General features: G+C 33.5%; 1 protein-coding gene across 1 annotated transcript; it reads left to right on the top strand.

Moving 5' to 3' along the window:
* The first annotated feature begins 3698 nt into the window (after nucleotides 1–3698).
* On the top strand, nucleotides 3699–5442 carry LOC105054946 (B3 domain-containing protein Os03g0120900). Its single transcript, XM_010936606.3, has one exon. The coding sequence runs from the start codon at nucleotides 4099–4101 to the stop codon at nucleotides 5062–5064; it is 966 nt and encodes a 321-aa protein (XP_010934908.1). The 5' UTR covers nucleotides 3699–4098; the 3' UTR covers nucleotides 5065–5442.
* The last annotated feature ends 12650 nt before the right edge of the window (nucleotides 5443–18092 follow it).

Genomic DNA, 18092 nt, shown 5'->3' with positions numbered 1-18092 from the left:
AAGTCTAGCTTAGCTTATTTAGTAATTGAGGAGTCACGGTCATGCTACATTTTTGGCAAAGCAAGAGCCATACACAAACAACTAATTCATTTAACGATGCTACACCTAACTCTCTAGACTTAATAGCTTTTTAACGATATGCCACACTTAATTACTCTCTACCTATATATCTATAAGACAATCGTGTATCGAAAATGTGCTATTCTTGCAAAATTTTGCATGTGACAAGCAAGATAGGATTTTTTGTTTTTAATAAAAAAATTGAGAATGCCATTAATAATTTCAACTAGGAGGCCTAATCTAATGCAATGGGATGAAACAAGTAAAATAATGCCAAAACTTAAAATTGGAGGTACGTACTGAGCGACTCTTGTGAGAACTATGAGCTAATTCTCAAAAAAGTAATATTAAGAAATTCCAAATGAAATTGGGACCACTACTGGTACGTGTCTTTTGGTGGTTCAGAATTTTAGTATTGACAGTGTTAATCCAATTCATATTTCAGTACGGACTGTGCATTATGGATTTACTAAAAATTTGGACGGTGTGAGGTCTCTATCGACGCCATCAAAAATATGGGACGGCTGGCATGGTTGGCCCACCCTACGAAGCTTGGAACACAGCTTTATTACTTGGGAGACAAACCAAGATTATACTTAAAAAATTAAAAAATATTAAAATATATTTGATTGGAGGAGTCAGACTCTACGGAAAGGAATAAAAATGAATGATTTCCGTTCCAACCATTTGATTGAGAGAGGAAGAGAATTTTATTCTCATCTAATTTTAAAAAAATTTGAGAATTGCATCGATTCTCAAAATCTAATTCCTATTTTTTTTTTAAGATTTGAATCTTATTCTAATTCTGATTCAGATCATAAATGAAGTATACGGAAGATATGGCTAGTTCGATTTCTATTTCAATCTATTTTAATTATATTTTAATTTTAATTTTTATCATGAATCAAATAAATTCTTAATATATCTATTTTGAGAAATCCATTGAGCTCGGTTCATGATGGTGGATGCAAGATTGTGTGGTTTAAATTAAAAATTTAGTTGCTATTCTTTTCATCTAACATTGCAATTAGTTTTCCATTTCCATTTGTTTCTCTAAGTCATTAAATTGACATAAAGGATAGGCTCATATAATCTTAATTTGGCTTGAGAATGGTATTTCTTTCAACACGTTTATTTGGATCATAAGATCAAGTTTATTTCTCAAAACTAAAGATTAACTCAGAAAAATGTTATTATTTATCTTTTTCAAAGAGGAAAAATATTACAGAAATACCAGCATAAAAGTACAGAGCTTAAGAAGGACAGAAAAAGTTACGTTAGCTAGTGGTAGGTACCTTGCTAGCTTCGTAATATTTACGTACACTTTCGCCTATCTAGTTGTCCAACTTTGTTTTCCGAAAATAGCAACTACAATTAGTTTAGGAAAATGTTGATGATAAATCCACAGCGATAGATTTATCACCACTGTCCTTTCTTATTTATGATTGGACTTTTTTTAATTAAAGTAACTTGTGCAGCATCTCTATTAAGCCTTCTCGCTGGAATCACGCTCTACCGAAGAGCGTCATTGTTTAAAACCCATGCCTTCCTAAAGTCAAAGAACCACCTCCAAAAGCAAATATAACAAATAATACCCATCTGCCTCTACGTGGTTTAAACTCCACCATAATCTCTCTCTCTCTCTCTCTCTCTCTCTCTCTCTCTATGTAGCTGGGGGATGCATGCACGAAAGCTTTTAATTTGCGTACCATGCATATATATATATATGCCCATCAGTCACATCCTATCATCCATCTATAGCATCAGAACAAACACTACTTAAGCATGACACCAAATAGCAAGCAAACAAGATTAGTCCAATAATAAAAAAAATAAATAAAATTATATATATATATATTCTCTTAAATATTTCAATTTATATGAATATCATTTCAAAATTGATATTTACATGTATATTCTCATAAAATATTTTTTTACATATATATTTATATCATCTCATATCATTAAAAGTTAATAGTTTAAAATTAAAATGACTAAAATATCCTTATGGATAGATGTACAATATATATATATATATATATATATATATATATATATATAGTAATTTTATGAGAGTATGTATGCAAATTTAAATATTTAGAAGGATATACATACAAAAAATCTAACTTGAAATTTTTTGCGTGTAATATACTTCTCTTGATTTATTAATTTTTTTCTTATTCTAATAGAGAAAAATTAATATGTACATCTAAAATAATAAATATACTTAATTTATTGACCTATATAGATAAAATATTTTTTTTATCAAATGATAGATCAAAATTATTTTATCTAAAAAATAGAAAGATTGTAACTGTCCATGTTTTCTCTAATATATAATAATATACTTTTAAAATATATAAGATATATCATGTTGTTATAAGATAGACATAATCATCCCATCTTGTCTAAAAGTAAAATATAATATAATATTCTAATATATAAAATATTATATAATATCATCTTCATATTGTTATATTATGTAATATGTTACTATATTATAAAGTAAGAGGGTCCGAATCTATCTAGATAAAATAAATAAAAATTAAATTAAAATTATATATATATATATATCTTTTTAAATATTCAAATTTGTATGAATATTCTAGTAAAATTACTATTTACATATATATATTTTTATAATTTTTTTTTTGCATATCTATCCATAAGAGTATTTTAGTTATTTAAATTTTAAACCATTAATTTTTTAACGACATTAGATGATATAGATATATATGCAAAAAAATAATAAAAAAGAAGAGTATACATGCAAAATAAGTATTTTTTGAGGGTATATCTATAAATATCAATTTTAAAAAAATATTTATACAGATTTGAATATTTAGGAGGATATACAAATAAAAAATCTAAGCAAATAACAGATCTTACGTGCACTTGCATAGAAATTTTCATATATATTTTAAGCTTTTGGTTTTCTCTCTATCCATGAGTTTTCACTTTTGTATGAATTTTCAGCCATGCACTCTATACACCTTATGAATTATAGGATTTTTTTATGTATATCTTTATAAATATCTGAAATTAAACATATACTTCACAAATTTATTATTTATGTATATATTTTTGTAACTTATTCTTTTGCATGTATACTCTTATAATATTAATTTGAAATTGCATGTATATTCTTATAAATTTACTATTTATATGTATACTATCATAATTTTTTTCTTTATATATATATATATATCTTTATTAATTTACTATTTACGTGTATTCCTTATAAATTATTTTTTTTTTTGCATGTATATCTTTATAAAAAAACTATACCCTTAACTCAATAAAAAATAGACATGAAAAAAAATAATTTATAAGGAATATGTAAATAGTAAATTTGCAAAAAAGGATTCATATAATTTTAAATATTTATAAGGATGTATCCCATCCTATCTCGCATCTTGTATTTTTTTTTTTTATTTTTAATTTTTTCTGAGAAATATCTCGTAGTTTGTTCCCAAAAAATAAAAAATCCTTTATGCAATGGAGAGTGATTTTGTCCCACGCTGGCATATCAATGGCAAGCTCACGTTATCCATCACAACAACTGGCCTTTGTAGACTTTATCACAAATGCATATATAAAGACCCATATGATGTAAAGGACAGGCTCACATGAGCCCTACTCCTGGACCACCCTTTCGTGGAAGGCTTCCTTCCTAGCTCTCTCTCTCTCTCTCTCTCTCTCTCTCTTTCCGCGGTGTCTCCATCCTTCCCTCCTGCATCTTCCCGTTCGCTTAGCCAGAAGCTAAATACTCCCATCCTTATTGAAGGAACCTTCTAGGGCAGTCAGATTGGCAGAACAAAAATATACATCATAGTACCTATATATCTTTTTCCTCTATCTCAACGTTCCAACACTGTTAAGCCCAAACTCTGAGCCTTCACCTTGCTCCCCCTTCCTTCGATCGATCTCTCTCTTGGGACCTAGAGATCACCTCCAGTGGAAACAGATAACAAAGAGGAGCCACAGACGATCTTTCCTAAGAGTTTCCTCCGAGAATTCGAATAGTTCTTAAGTGACATGGAGTTAGCCCATGGAATTAGAAGAGGCGGGCACCACCGTGGGGAAGAAGACCAAGAGGAGGCATTATCCAAGAACCCTTCCTTCTCTCCCTCGTCCTCCACTCCCCCCTCCTTCTCCTTTACTTGGATCCCTCATGCCGAGCCCGCTCCCGCACTTCCGATCGAGAGGGAGCACATGTTCGACAAAGTAGTGACGCCGAGCGACGTCGGGAAGCTGAACCGGCTCGTGATTCCAAAGCAGTACGCCGAGAAGTTCTTCCCTCTAGACCCGTCGGTGGCCGACAAGGGCCTCTCCCTTTGCTTCGAGGACCGCACCGGGAAGCCATGGCACTTCCGCTATTCCTATTGGAACAGCAGCCAGAGCTACGTCATGACCAAGGGATGGAGCCGCTTCGTCAAGGACAAGCGCCTTGACGCAGGTGACACCGTCTCCTTCTGCCGTGGTGTCGGTGACTCCGGCCGTGGCCGCTTCTTCATCGACTGGCGCCGCCGCCCTGGCTCCTCCCACCACCGCCAGCCGCCGCTCCCTGGTCAACCGATGCAGTTGCCTTTCGCTGCCACCACCACCCCATTCGCCGGGCTCTTCCCCCCTTCGGTACCAGCTGCCATGCGCAATGCCGCAAGCCCCGGCGCTGGAGGCGACGGCGGCTCGTATGTCCGTTTTCGATCGGTGTGTCCCCCGCCGCATGTCCGGGTGCAAGTCGGAGGTGGCAGTGAAGTGGTGGGGCTGCCGATGGTTTTAGGGTCGCTGCCGGTGATCCATGGCTCGGCGAAGCCCAAGCGAGTCCGGCTCTTCGGAGTGAACCTAGAGTGCTCGGAGCCGGAGGTCGACCTCGGTGAGGCTCAAAGGCTGCCTCTGGCGCAGCCTAGGCCTTCTCTTCTCCAGTGGAGAATTGGGGCTCTTGAGTCCACTGTGGTGTCCACAGGAAGTAAGCTGCACTCATCCATGGATCTCCACTTATAATTCAGAGATAAGGAAGGAAGGAGGAGAAGAAGAATGTTTCATATTCTCTTACTCTCATTATATACTGCCATCTTATGCTAGGTTGAATGAAAGGGTTCAGGATTTTGTCATTCCCTTTTCTTTTTCATCATAATAAAATAATTTGAGCATTTGGAATGCGTTTGGGTGAGAGAGAAAGGAGATGAAGAATAGGGAAAAGGGATGTATGTGAACTATAATATTTCCACTTTTTTTTTCCTTTCATCTTGAACCAGTGTCAAAATTGTATCTATAGTTCCCCCAGATGCTCTATTTGGTGTAGTAGCCTTGTTCTAATTCCGACCTTTCTTCCATATGCTTCAAGCTATCGAGATTTTTAGTTCACAAATTTTAAGCTAATTGCTTCCTTATTTGTTCTTGGGTTCCGTTTTGCCTATTATCTTTGCTAGGTTCCTGTAGCTTCATCCATCCATTCATAACAAGACAACATGCATTGGATCGGAGAGAAATGATTGATGGAGTATTACAGGTTGGATTTAGTCTTACTTTATTCATTTTTTGTCTCTTATATATGTTTGATCTTTGCCTCCTTTTTTGATTCTTCCGTTACTACATTTATAGTTGAGTTAAGAATCGCTTTATTGAAGAAATTAACCTCACATTGCCTAGAGAGGCCAATTTGCACAACTGGAAAGTTAAATATTTGTAGAAAGAACAAGGATCCATGCTTACCGTGTTATAAAAAAAATTAATGGGGCTTTATGAGATACGATACCATTAAAAAGTTTGCTAGGATTTGGTTAAAAAGAGTTGATAGCTTTTTTATGTTATTTGAAAGAAAAATGCTAGGCCTACACCTTTATCTGCTTTTATTAAATGCTAGTTAAGTATATCTTTTGTGAGCTATATATATGACATGAGTTAAGCTGGGGGATGGACTTGCTAACTGACTTTGAATGTTGTCTGTAACGGGCCAAAAGGGCAGCCGATTCAGATTGTCTCTTACCTAGGAAAAAAAGGACAAATAGATGGGAAACTATGCAAAGAATATGGGCAGTGACAGAAAATATTTAAGTCAAATCCTAACTAAATATTTTTGTTAAAAAAACTCGCTCCATAATGATACATTCTACTTTTATTGGCCTCGTCTTTCAGATGGCGTGGGTTTTGTGCCATGTTCTTATGGACTACACAATATCGTGTGAATGAGATGAAGCAAACTCCTATCGTTTCCTTTCAAGAAGAAAAGGTTGGCTGCGGAGAGGTCGTACTTGATTACCACATAAGTTGTTACACTAGGTCTGCGATGGCAAACACAATAACCTAGGTTTGCATCTTTGAAGGATGAAGTACGAATAAGAGCCTTATCTGAACAACAAAAGGCAGCATGGAGCTCCCAAAAGTGATCGACATTCTAAAATCAAGAATTATTACAGACACTTGGAGCATGGAAAAAAAATGTTATCTTTCCTAAACTTTGGACTTATATACGGAGTAAAAAAAGAAAGAAAGAAAGATGTAAAGGCCACATTGTTTTAATTGTTGGCTTTGTTTGATGCATCGATCGTTACATTTAAGCATTCTTTTATCAAATTGTGAAGTTTTCGAAGCTCGTTTGAGATGAGAGTTTTTTCTGTTGTCAGTTTGAGTAATATTATCCACATTGAGTGAGAGTTTTTCCTAGCTAGTCTTCTTTCACGATATTGTATATATGTTATTCCATCATAATATCGAGTACGTAGTTTATTCACTTATTCCTTATTCTCGTAACGGGTAAATCTTGAAAGTGTAACAATGACATCTTCCTTTTTTCTTAAATTGTAATCCTAAAACTACTTTGTGATACATCAATTTTCAAAATAAAATTCATGGTGAGAAGGTGAAATTGTTTTCTAGTAAGTACAAAATATTTTGGATTATTCATGACATCATAACAGAACGGTTACACATAATCTTTGATTTCAATCTGCCATTAATAGTTGAATTTGAGCATGTTACTTTTGTTCTACTGTTTTTGTTGGTAATTGGTTGGTCCCTCTATAGGCATAAATTACATAAGATACATAGGCCTAAATAATGTAGGCCTTAAAAGTTACGAGGAGATGACAAATTGATGCAAGCCTAAATAATGTAGAAATGAATGAACAGCTTGCATTGAGCATTTTGATATTATCTTTTATTGTGAGATAGAGGTTCAGCAAATTAAGTCCATGCATACCAAATTATTTTAGCTTATAAAGAAACCAGTAGCCATAAATTTCAGCTAGAGTTGACTTATTTATGTCACGAATTGCTCAAGATAGGAGGATAATACATTAAATTATAAATTATAGATGTTGATGTATGAACTTTTGCTCTCCAGTCAAGCAGAGAAAGAGTTACTGGGCTTCAGTGGCAGCCAAAGTTCAGAGGATCATGTGGCAAAAAGTTGTTTATAGATATGACATAAGGTGATAGTGTGAAGAAAATGTTGGTTTCCGTATTATTTTATATCCAATTTCATCTATCAGGTTCACCATTATTTAGATCATTCTATTAGGCAATCAGCCTTGAAGACATGAGAGAGGCAAAGATTTATGGTAGAGAATTGTCATGAAAGATGTGACATTGGTGAGGAGCACAGATGTTGTGCTTATAATTCAGTGACAGAAGCTTTATTGATGGAAATGGTGAGACAGATTTTCTTTAAGGCTTTATGATTCATAATTGAGAAGTTTACTTATCCAATTATTTATGAGTCATAATCACCTCTAGAACCATAGATTTGCCGCAACATTATCCAATTAAGTATGCTCTTCTGTCAAAACAGTTTGTATGATTGGTTGGCAAATTTAATTATTTTGAGTTGTCAATCAATTTGTGAATGGCCAAACATTTTGATTGTAGAAGTGATGACAGTATTTTTTGATGTTCAAATCTCACCTGAGTTGAAAAGCAGAAAATCCTTGGGCATAGTTGCATGTGATGCATGTTTGCTTGTTTTAACTCTTTCAATATCTGCCATTTGACAGGATATGCATACATGCATACATAAATACATGCATGCATGCATGTATGCATATCTAAATTATTATTTCTATTTAGGCACTTATTAAGTTAAGAGTGATAATTATATAAAACTGAGTAATCATTGGTTATAAAAAACTAAATTGTGCAACCTCTATCATCATGCCTTATTCCAACAGGTGATTAAATGGTATATGAATTTAGATATCCGCTCACAGAGCATCCACTTACCATCAAGCATACAATATATGAGTATTAGACAGTAATAGCTACAACAGATAGATGTTTATTAGTTTTATAAGCATAATAATTTTTACTTACAAATGTAACGTGATATATATGCATGTTCGTACATATAATTTTAGTGAAAAGATATTATAAATAATGAATTGCACACTAAATTTGATTAGTTCACTGTTTAAACTATTAACTTGTACTAATCAGATCATATACCATTATTGTACCTTGACCAGAATTTCATTATAAGATCATTCATAGTTATCAAGGTTGCTCTTGCGCACAGCACCCGTCTACAAATTTTGAATAGAAAAAGAAATCAAAACTTTTGATTTCATAATGTCAATCGTAAGGTGATTAAAATGGCTAATATGGATGTATGAAAAATTTAAAAAAAGGCTAATACGGTCTTATCTATATGCGGCCAGAATGCGTTAGTAGAACTTCCTGAGTAAGTGATTCTTTTAGATAATAATAAAATCATGCATATTGTGGTGTGAAGTGTTGTGGAAAACTGAAACAACGGGTAGTTTTACCACCATTTGTGCTGTGGAAAAAATGGAAAGCGGGACCTTATAAATTAGCTTCATTAATATTTACTGATGGAAAATTATTCTGCAATTATTTCCTTTGTAAAATTAAATACGCCACATAAAACAGGTGTAGAAACTTCAAACTCCAATTCTATGAAAGTATCTTGTTTTCTTTACCTCTCCGACTTCTAGAGGAAAAGAATATGGTTTTATTTAAAGAACAGAGTTTCAAGGTCTTTTCTGAAATTAGGTCATTGGCTTTTAAGATGTTGCTCCATATTTTTTCTAATAGCTTTCTTTGTAAACAATATTGTTTTAATTATTTATAACAAGGAACTTATCTTTTCGAAGCTCAAGTTCTCGAGGCAAAAATGCAGATGTCATCTAAAATCCTAGGCTCCTGTGGATTTAATTAACTATTGTTATAGATACCATGAACTAGCAAGTTCTTATTCATGTAGCTAGGAATCATGTGGGGTATGTCATAAGCAGTTTAGAAATACCAGAAGAACATTTCCTCTTTTTTTGAGCAAAGGAAATACCAGAATAAAACATCATAGAAACCCTCTTCCGTTCTTAAAATAAAACATCATAGAAACCCTCTTCCATTCTTAAAGGCCAAACCTAATCTATGTTTTACTACCATAAGGATTGATCATGACTTTTCATGAAGTATTGAAATGAATTATTGTTATTATACTATAGAATTGAAAAAAGATGATTGTATTAGTATCTCTGAATTTGATTTTGCTACAGAATTCACTTGTGAGGGATGACTTTTATAAGCTTTTCAAGCTAATGATAATTGATCACCGCACTCTGATGTCAAGATGAGGGCTATACAGCCATACCGTATTAGTGATGTATATAAGAGATCAGGATTGAAATAACAAGTGGGCATCACTATGTGAGAATGTTGATCTTTAGACTGGTAGCAAAAATATTTCTTCCATCAACACATTTATATTTAGTTAAGAAGAAAAATTTGAGAGGTTGACTTTCTAGTCATGAATGCCAAGTCCAACCAAAGTCCATTTTCCAAAGAATAACTTTACTAATGCTTAACGTCTCAGCTTTGATTGTGTCCTCTGTGAAATTTTTATGTTTGGAAGGTGACACTCCTCCTGTTGTTAGAACATGTGGTGTTGGTTTAAAAAACTAATGCAAGGGTGGATTATAAATTTAGTTCTCAAGCTGAAGCTTAAAGGAAATGCTTTTGTTTTTGGTATAATGTTTTTCTTTTTTTTTTTCTCTTTTTTTTTTTATTTTTTTGTTAATCCATATATGCAGGCTTCCTAACAAGCTAGAAGTATTTGAGGTACATCCTCCAAAACTATACAAGCATCCGCAAAACTCTCCACACACCGAGATAAACCAAGTAGCTCAGTTTGTTTACTTCTCACAGGATATGCTGGTGCTTTACCGCTCCATGAGTCAATCACCTGTGTTTCAGACTACTGCCATGTCTTTATATGCAATGCCTCATGTTCATTGAGTCACATCTATATCACCAATACATGATTTATTATTCCTTGATGGTTCGTTTTCACCAAGAAAGACTTTTAACCACTTGATATTTCCTTCAGTTTGTCCCTTCTTTCAACATTATGCCCCTTTTCTTCGTCACTTTAATCATATATAGATCGCATGGAAACAAAGTATTTTAATAATATTAATTTGCTAGAAAGAATCACAGTTTGTAGGCCAAGGCAAACAACAAAATAGCATAATTACGGATTCATGCATGACGCAACCACTTGCTCGCATGATGGGCAGCAAAGAAGTCAATATATTTCAATATTTACTGTAGCAAATAATACTCCATCCTGATGTCTAAAACCCAGCAGAAACCTGGGCTATATATGATTCATCCGACTGTAGCATGGGTGATTTGAGTTAAGAAAAATGTTCATAATCCAGCATTTACTAAAGCTGAATTAGGGTTTCATATCTGGATTCATGCTTTCTATCTTCTTCCAAATAAAGTGACTTGTGGTCTTGAAGCTAAACATGGTCTAATTTTTTATTTTTTGAGTATTTTTTGTCTATGTGCTTGAGGGTCATATCTGCACCTTCTCTATTGACACATCGACAGCTTTCTCTTATTTTTTCCAGGGACTGAAGCTAGGGAGCATTGTGTCCTTAATTATGTGGCTTACACTAGATTCTAAAGAAATCAATCTAGATTGATGTATTACCAAACTTTGCTTTAGAACTAGAACTTCTTTATGAGAATGATGAAATGGAGACATCTGTCGTTAAAGAGTCATTAGAACAAGAAAGCTAACCACTTCATTTGAATATATATGTTTTAATGCTGCTAGTAAAACCATATAGATTGCAAGAAAAAGTAATTGAAGCATATATTGTTGACATGTTGTCAATCACTTTCACATATCTTAGTCGTCGGTTTCTGAAGAGACCAGGAATTGGAAAATTTTATATGTTCATTACATGACAGTAGGTAGGGACTGGTGTTATGTAGTACAAGAATGTCAAATGCTAACAGATTAGATGACGAGCGTACCATACAAATAAACTCCGATCTTTCAACCACAAGCAACCAATCCAGATCCTACAGTGCATTAACTCGGTTAGGCAACGAGTCAATTCAAAAGAGTGGACAATTAAGTTGAGCTGATCTCATTTGAGTACATGGAAAAATTTGTATCTTTGGGACAGTGGACCATCCTTGGTGGTAGGCTAGCAGCTAGGGACCGCTAATCCCAAGTCAAACAAAACAAACAAGTAATACCATACTGTAGACCCATGAAACCAACACCATGCCTTACATTGCGTGTATGTCTTGGCTTCTGTGCATGATGATAGGGAAAGGAAGAAGGTGGGAGTAAGTCTTTATCGCTAAATGGTGTGGTCCAAGGGCTAGCAACTGAAGAGAATGGTGGGGAGGACAATGGACTTAGGCTCTACTAGCATCGATTAATCTCTCCTTATATCCGAGCCTCTGCCGTCCATGCATCTCAAGCAAGGGTCGTTGTAATCCATGTGAACTCGGCATCTGGATGCAAAGAACCCGTCGATGTCTATAGGCATCTCTTTGGACCGAGACCACCACAGTACGACGTTTTGGTGTGTGGTATATATAGCATCATGCTTTGCTTTCAAGACAAATTAATGACCAATTTTTACCCGAAAACCACTAAGCGAACTAATTGTCACTCATAATTGGAGTTCTATCAGAATCACTGATGATCATATTTAACTAGGTCAGACAACCATCCTGATTATGAATTAAATATTGACATTTCTTTATATGACTTTTTTTCTTGAGACATAATGTGGGAATGTGACCTTCTTAGGGTGCGCAAGAAAATCGAACAAGCGGCAAAACCGATCCGAACCAGTTATTTGGGTTCGGTTTGGGTTGGATTTTTTTTATGACTCAATTTTGGTTTGCAAAATTTTGAAGCCATAAGAATCAGTTCGATTTCGATTTAATTTTTTTTTAAAAAAATGACTTAAATCGGACCAACCCCGGGGTACTTATGAGACGAACCACCAGTCTGCCCGCCGCTTGAGTTGGACCTCTCCATGAAACAGCTACATAAAGAAGAAAGGGTGAAGCATCCTTCAGTGTTATGTTATTTTCTTTGTCTTCTTTTTCACCAATGAAGACAAGGATTGGATTACTTCGGATAGAGAAATGGGCAAAAGATCTGGTCCACAGGTCCTTAGATCTCCTTGTTTTCTTAATATATTTTTGCGTTATAGTGTCGCAACAGGAGATGATATCTGGATGCAGATCTATGTCAATGGAGTTGATCAACTTTTACATTTTACTCCATTTACATGGGAGCCTTTGGGTCAGTAAACTGAGGGATGTAATTGTAGGGTTAAGTGGTGGATATCTAAATCCTTAAGGACCACATCAACCTTAGGAAATACAAAAGTAGTTTGCTGTTTGTGGCTAACATATAGTATTTTTGCTCCCTTGAATGAAGACTACTTTATTTGACAAGAAATGCTTCATCCATGTCGGCAAAATAGATCATTTGCTATGCCAGTGAGGTGGTTTAATATAGCATTGAAGCCTGTGCATTTATATCAGATGAATGCGTTGCTAGCACATCTTGAATTATTTTGGGCAGACTCTCCGACCACGACCGATGGAAATTCTACCCATAAAAATATTTAAATCTTGGTTTGTGCCAATATGATCTTAGTCTAAGTAGGGTTTATATGGACATGAAGCCAAAAAAAACTCTGGCTGCCCATGATGGTCTGTCTGGAATTTTTTTCACAGGAAAAATTTTTTGTACACCATCCGTGGTGTAGAAAATCTGACGTAGAATGTACCACTTCATTCTATTGGACTACATAGCCATCACTTGTTAACGCACATTTAAAGCCTGTAGTTCTACTTTTTCATTTAAAATTTTGAATGACGAAAATACTCATTTTTTTCGAAAAAATTATAGCATCTTGTGCTGATATTATGGTATCCTGCGAAAATACCTCTTCCCTTTCAAAAAAATTATGGCAGTTGAAAAAAATTATAATTTCAATGCAGAATATCATAATGTCAACACAGGATGTCATAATTTTTTCGAAAGAAAAGGAACATTTTCGTCATTCAAAATTTTGAACAAAAAAGTAGAACCATGGACATTAAATAGACATTAAATGCGCATTGAAAAATGATAACCATGCAGCCTAATAGGATAAAGTGATATGCTCCACATCAGATTCTCTACACCGCAGGCAGTGCACAAACAATTTCGTTTTTTCATAAATTAGGATGATGGCCAAAAGCAGTTGAGCCAGAGGCCTAGTTCTCCGTATGTCATGCCTGCGGTGCAAGTTGGCTCATAGGCCCAAAGCAGTTTGGCCTCTCTATCTTCCTAAACCTTACAAGTTACATATTTGTACCTACCAAATCAATATATACCAACCATACGGAGACTAAAATTTTAGCCAAACCGATTTTTTTGGATTGGTTTAAACCGATTCTCACATGTAGTCGATTTAATTTCACTTTTGATTTTATGAAATTGATTAAAATCAGATCCAATTGAAGATTTATCCTAAACCGAACTATACATACACCTAGCATTAAACCTAATCCAACTAGCACCAACACATGAGGAACATAGGGCAAACTTGTGGATCAATATTCCACTAGCCTTGCTTTTGCACTATAGAAAATAATGTTGATACCAAGACTTGTCTTCAAAGATTATAGTCATAGCAACCATAGTAGCTAGGATTTTATTCAAAAAAAGCTAGTGAGAAGAATTATTTGAATTTCTTGATCCTATATAAATATTTAAGATCTACTCCATATATAACAAATGCAGGACTAAATCATCAATTGTGTAGTCATCATACTTCATTTTTTTAAAGCCTCGATATCATCACCAGGCTAAGAGTCCAAATGCCATCATAAATCTAATCAAATTTAATTACAAACATCATGATTGACCTATGATCGGTCATAAATGGGTCTATGCTACAATATCTCCTATTAGGATGAATCCTCGGATGACCAACTAAGATGACAACACTAACGTTGATACCAGTCGATGATTTAATTTGAGTATTAGCCAAATAAGGATGATGCAACTGACCAGCAATTTGATATACAACCGACATTTCTACCTAGTTTTTGACAGAAGATTTTCTCAGTATTTAGTTGAACATTTTCGAAGACGACCTTCAACCTTGAGAGAATAGGGGCCGAATGATGGTTATTTAATATGGATATTAACAGCTCACAATTATGAGATTGTGGGACGTAGTAACTACCCACTAATGGCCCATTACTCTATTTTTATATTACTAATGATTGTTATTAGAATAACTACTCATCTAAATGCAGTTACGCCCATATTCCTGTATTCTAAGAGATGGAAGTTACGGAATAACGACAACTCTACCCTATATAAAGGGAGGTAAGAGGGAGACCAAAGAAGGCACTTTTTTTCGCATTCCATAGCTCTTGTTCTCCCGATTCTTTCAAATATTTTCTTACTCCGACTAACTTAAGCATCGGAGGATCCCTTGCTGGACAATTTTTGATAATATACTACAACAAAATAAAATATTAGCGACAAAAAAAATTCATCGCTAATAGCCTATTTTCGTTGCTAATAGTTATTAAAGACAAAAATTTCATTGCTAATATTTAGTCGTCAATAATCCCATCGTTGATAATTTTTTACGATGAAAAAAATTTTCATCGTAAATAATAAATACTATCGATGAAAAATTTTCATCGTTAAAAAAATTATTTTTTTTAAAACTATATATGAAGAAAAATTTTAGTGATAAAAAAGATAATTTATGATGAAATTAATTATTTATGATGAATTATATTTATCACTATTAATTTAATTAAAAAATTTTATGAAAATTAAATTTAAAAAAATATTAGCAATGTAACTTTTCATCGCAAATATCATAATTTTTGATAAAAATTTTTATCACTAATAAATATTAAATTAATAGTGATGAAAGTATTTTTGTTGGTATTAATTTAAATAAAAATTTTTATGAAAATTAAATTTAAAAAAAATTAGTGATGTAAATTTTTCATTGTAAATATGGTTATTTATGATGAAAATTTTTTGTCACTATTAATTTAATTAAAAATTTTTATGAAAATTAAATTTTAAAAAATATTAGCAACTTAAATTTTTCATTGGAAATATGATTATTTGTGATGAAAATATTTTCATCTCTATTAATTTAATTAAAAATTTTTATAAAAATTAAATTTAAAAAAATATTAACAACATAAATTTTACGTTACAAATATTTCAAATTTTGATGTATATTTTTATCGCTATTAATTTAATTTAAAATTTTAATATTTTTAAATTTATTAAAAAAAATTTATTTACGATAAATTTTTCATCGCTAATATATTTTTTGGTGATCAATATTTTATCAAAAATAATTCTATTGCTAATATATAAATATTTTTTTTAAAAATAATTTATGAACATATATATTTAATTTATATTTATAATATTTTTTATAAATTAAAAATAAAAAATAAAAATAAAAAATTTACATAATAAACTCATAAATAAATTTTATCATTTTATTATATTAAATTAAAATTATAAGATATCTAAAATAGAAATAAAAAGCTACACAAATAGGCCGTCAAATATCGGCATCTGTATAAGGGGAATGGGCTGGGGAAGGGAGAGCACTCGGATGAGCTCGGATCGACCTGCTGCTATCTCATCAGCTGCATCATATGCTCTATCTATGCCATCCACTCCATCATCTGGATCTGGAGCCGCTGGTAGTTATCGATGCATGCAATCAATTTATCAGCTTATTGCTTAGCCTGCCTCTGCACCTCTGTCAGCTGAGCATCGCAGGCAGGGGATGTCAATCCTGGATGAGTGTGAGGATGAGGGAGCACTGATCCAATGCCCTAGACCTCTAACATAACAAGATCTTGTACCAAGCATCTGATCACAGATCTCGTCGTATGTGGGTGCAGTCGAGCCTTCAAAGGTAGACTGGGATCTAATGTCTATCATACGGTCCTGAAAATTAAAGTTATAGCTATTTTAATTTCATACTAAAAATTAAATTATGAATAAAAAAAATAATTAAAAAAACTTATAAAGAGCTCCTGGCTCCCCGTCGTCCACTCCTCTGATCATCATTGGTGGGTCCGTTGGTAGATATTGATCCTATCAGGAAGCTCGTCACTCTCAGCATCTCTCTGTAATTTAAGAATAATTAATTAAAAAAATTTTAAATAGCTAAATAATTATAGACTAATTAGAAATTACTTACCATCTGTTCCATATGATGAGCAAATGATCTCGAACCCCCATAATGCAGTATAATCTATCTAGCCCGATTTGCAGTGTTTTGGATACATCTTTTCTGTACAGTTAGTAGTCAAATTAGTAGGTAACAAACTGAATTTAAGAATAAATGATTCAATTATTAAACTCTGAAAAAAAGAAGTTTGGATGTATAAACTGATATGCCGGATCTTCATAATATCGGTATATGACAGTCCAATCATCCATAATGATGCTGTCATAGGGTCGTTGTCGCACTGCCTCCACCCCATGATCCTACATCACATGGTACCAATACTAATGGATGTGGTGGCAATAGTCCTTGAAATGCAAAGATAAATGAGCATCCACAGCTTGCCACACATGATCCTCCTCAAAATCAATAATATCAAAAATATCCTGCCAATAACAAATATTAGAAGAATACCATGCTAATTAAATATTCACAATATAATTTATTTTACCTATAACTGATTGTAAAAAATCTCTCTCTGAGCCGGTACAATTGATGCCAATCGAAAAGCGTCACGGGGGCATAGCTGCGGCATATAATATCCAGCTCGATCTGCCACGGCTCGCACCATTCCCTAACAGACCTGGTGTAATTGAGTGGTATCTTTAAATGGAGACACTGTCCTGGGTGCTCGCGTCTCCAATGCTCTAGAGCAAGGTTCTTCGATGAACCTCGCCCTCCCCTTACTACCGGTGGAGACTGGCCTGAAACAAAAATAAATAAATCATTGTATGATAGCTATCCAAATAAAAAAAAATCAAATTTTATTATATAAAAAGTATAATAATACTACTTGGACTCGCCTCATTCGAACCCATCTCACTGGGACCTGCCAATGCAGGATCCTCTGGCAACGGAGCTGGTGCGGCAGTGGAAATTGGTGAAGGTGTCTCAGCCTTCAGGGTAGACAGCGAATGCGAACGTCGTCGTCTGTCTCCTGGTGCCATACCTGCAATTCTTAACATATAAATAAATATAATATTGAATAACAATAATGAAAAATAAATTACATTCTAATTTATCAAAAAAGAGTAACTCTGCATTGAAATTTTTTCATCAAAAATTTCAGTAGAGTTTTCTCTAAAATAAAAATATTTTTTATATTTAATTATAATAAGCAAAAGCATACAAAATAGCACATAAAATAATTAAATTATAATAAGCAACAGCAATGTCCATTATGCTAGTGGAACAAAAAAAAATTATAAATTTCAGCAGTAATACTAAAAAATTTATGTAATAAATATAAAATAAACTATAAGCAGTTGAGCATGCAAAATAATATTAATACAAAATAATAACATGAAATCTAATCCCGAAGACTCGATGATCTTTTATTTTTTTAAATATATTTTATTTAAAAATAATAAATATTTTTTATTTTTTTAAATATTTTTATCTAAAAATATTTTTTAAAAATATTTTTTCTCCTAAACGAGCTCCGGACTCGGCCTTCCATGACCC

The sequence above is a fragment of the Elaeis guineensis genome, chromosome 12, assembly GCF_000442705.2.
Source record: "Elaeis guineensis isolate ETL-2024a chromosome 12, EG11, whole genome shotgun sequence".
NCBI classification, from domain to species: domain Eukaryota; kingdom Viridiplantae; phylum Streptophyta; class Magnoliopsida; order Arecales; family Arecaceae; genus Elaeis; species Elaeis guineensis.
This window is presented reverse-complemented; position numbering and strand designations above follow the sequence as displayed.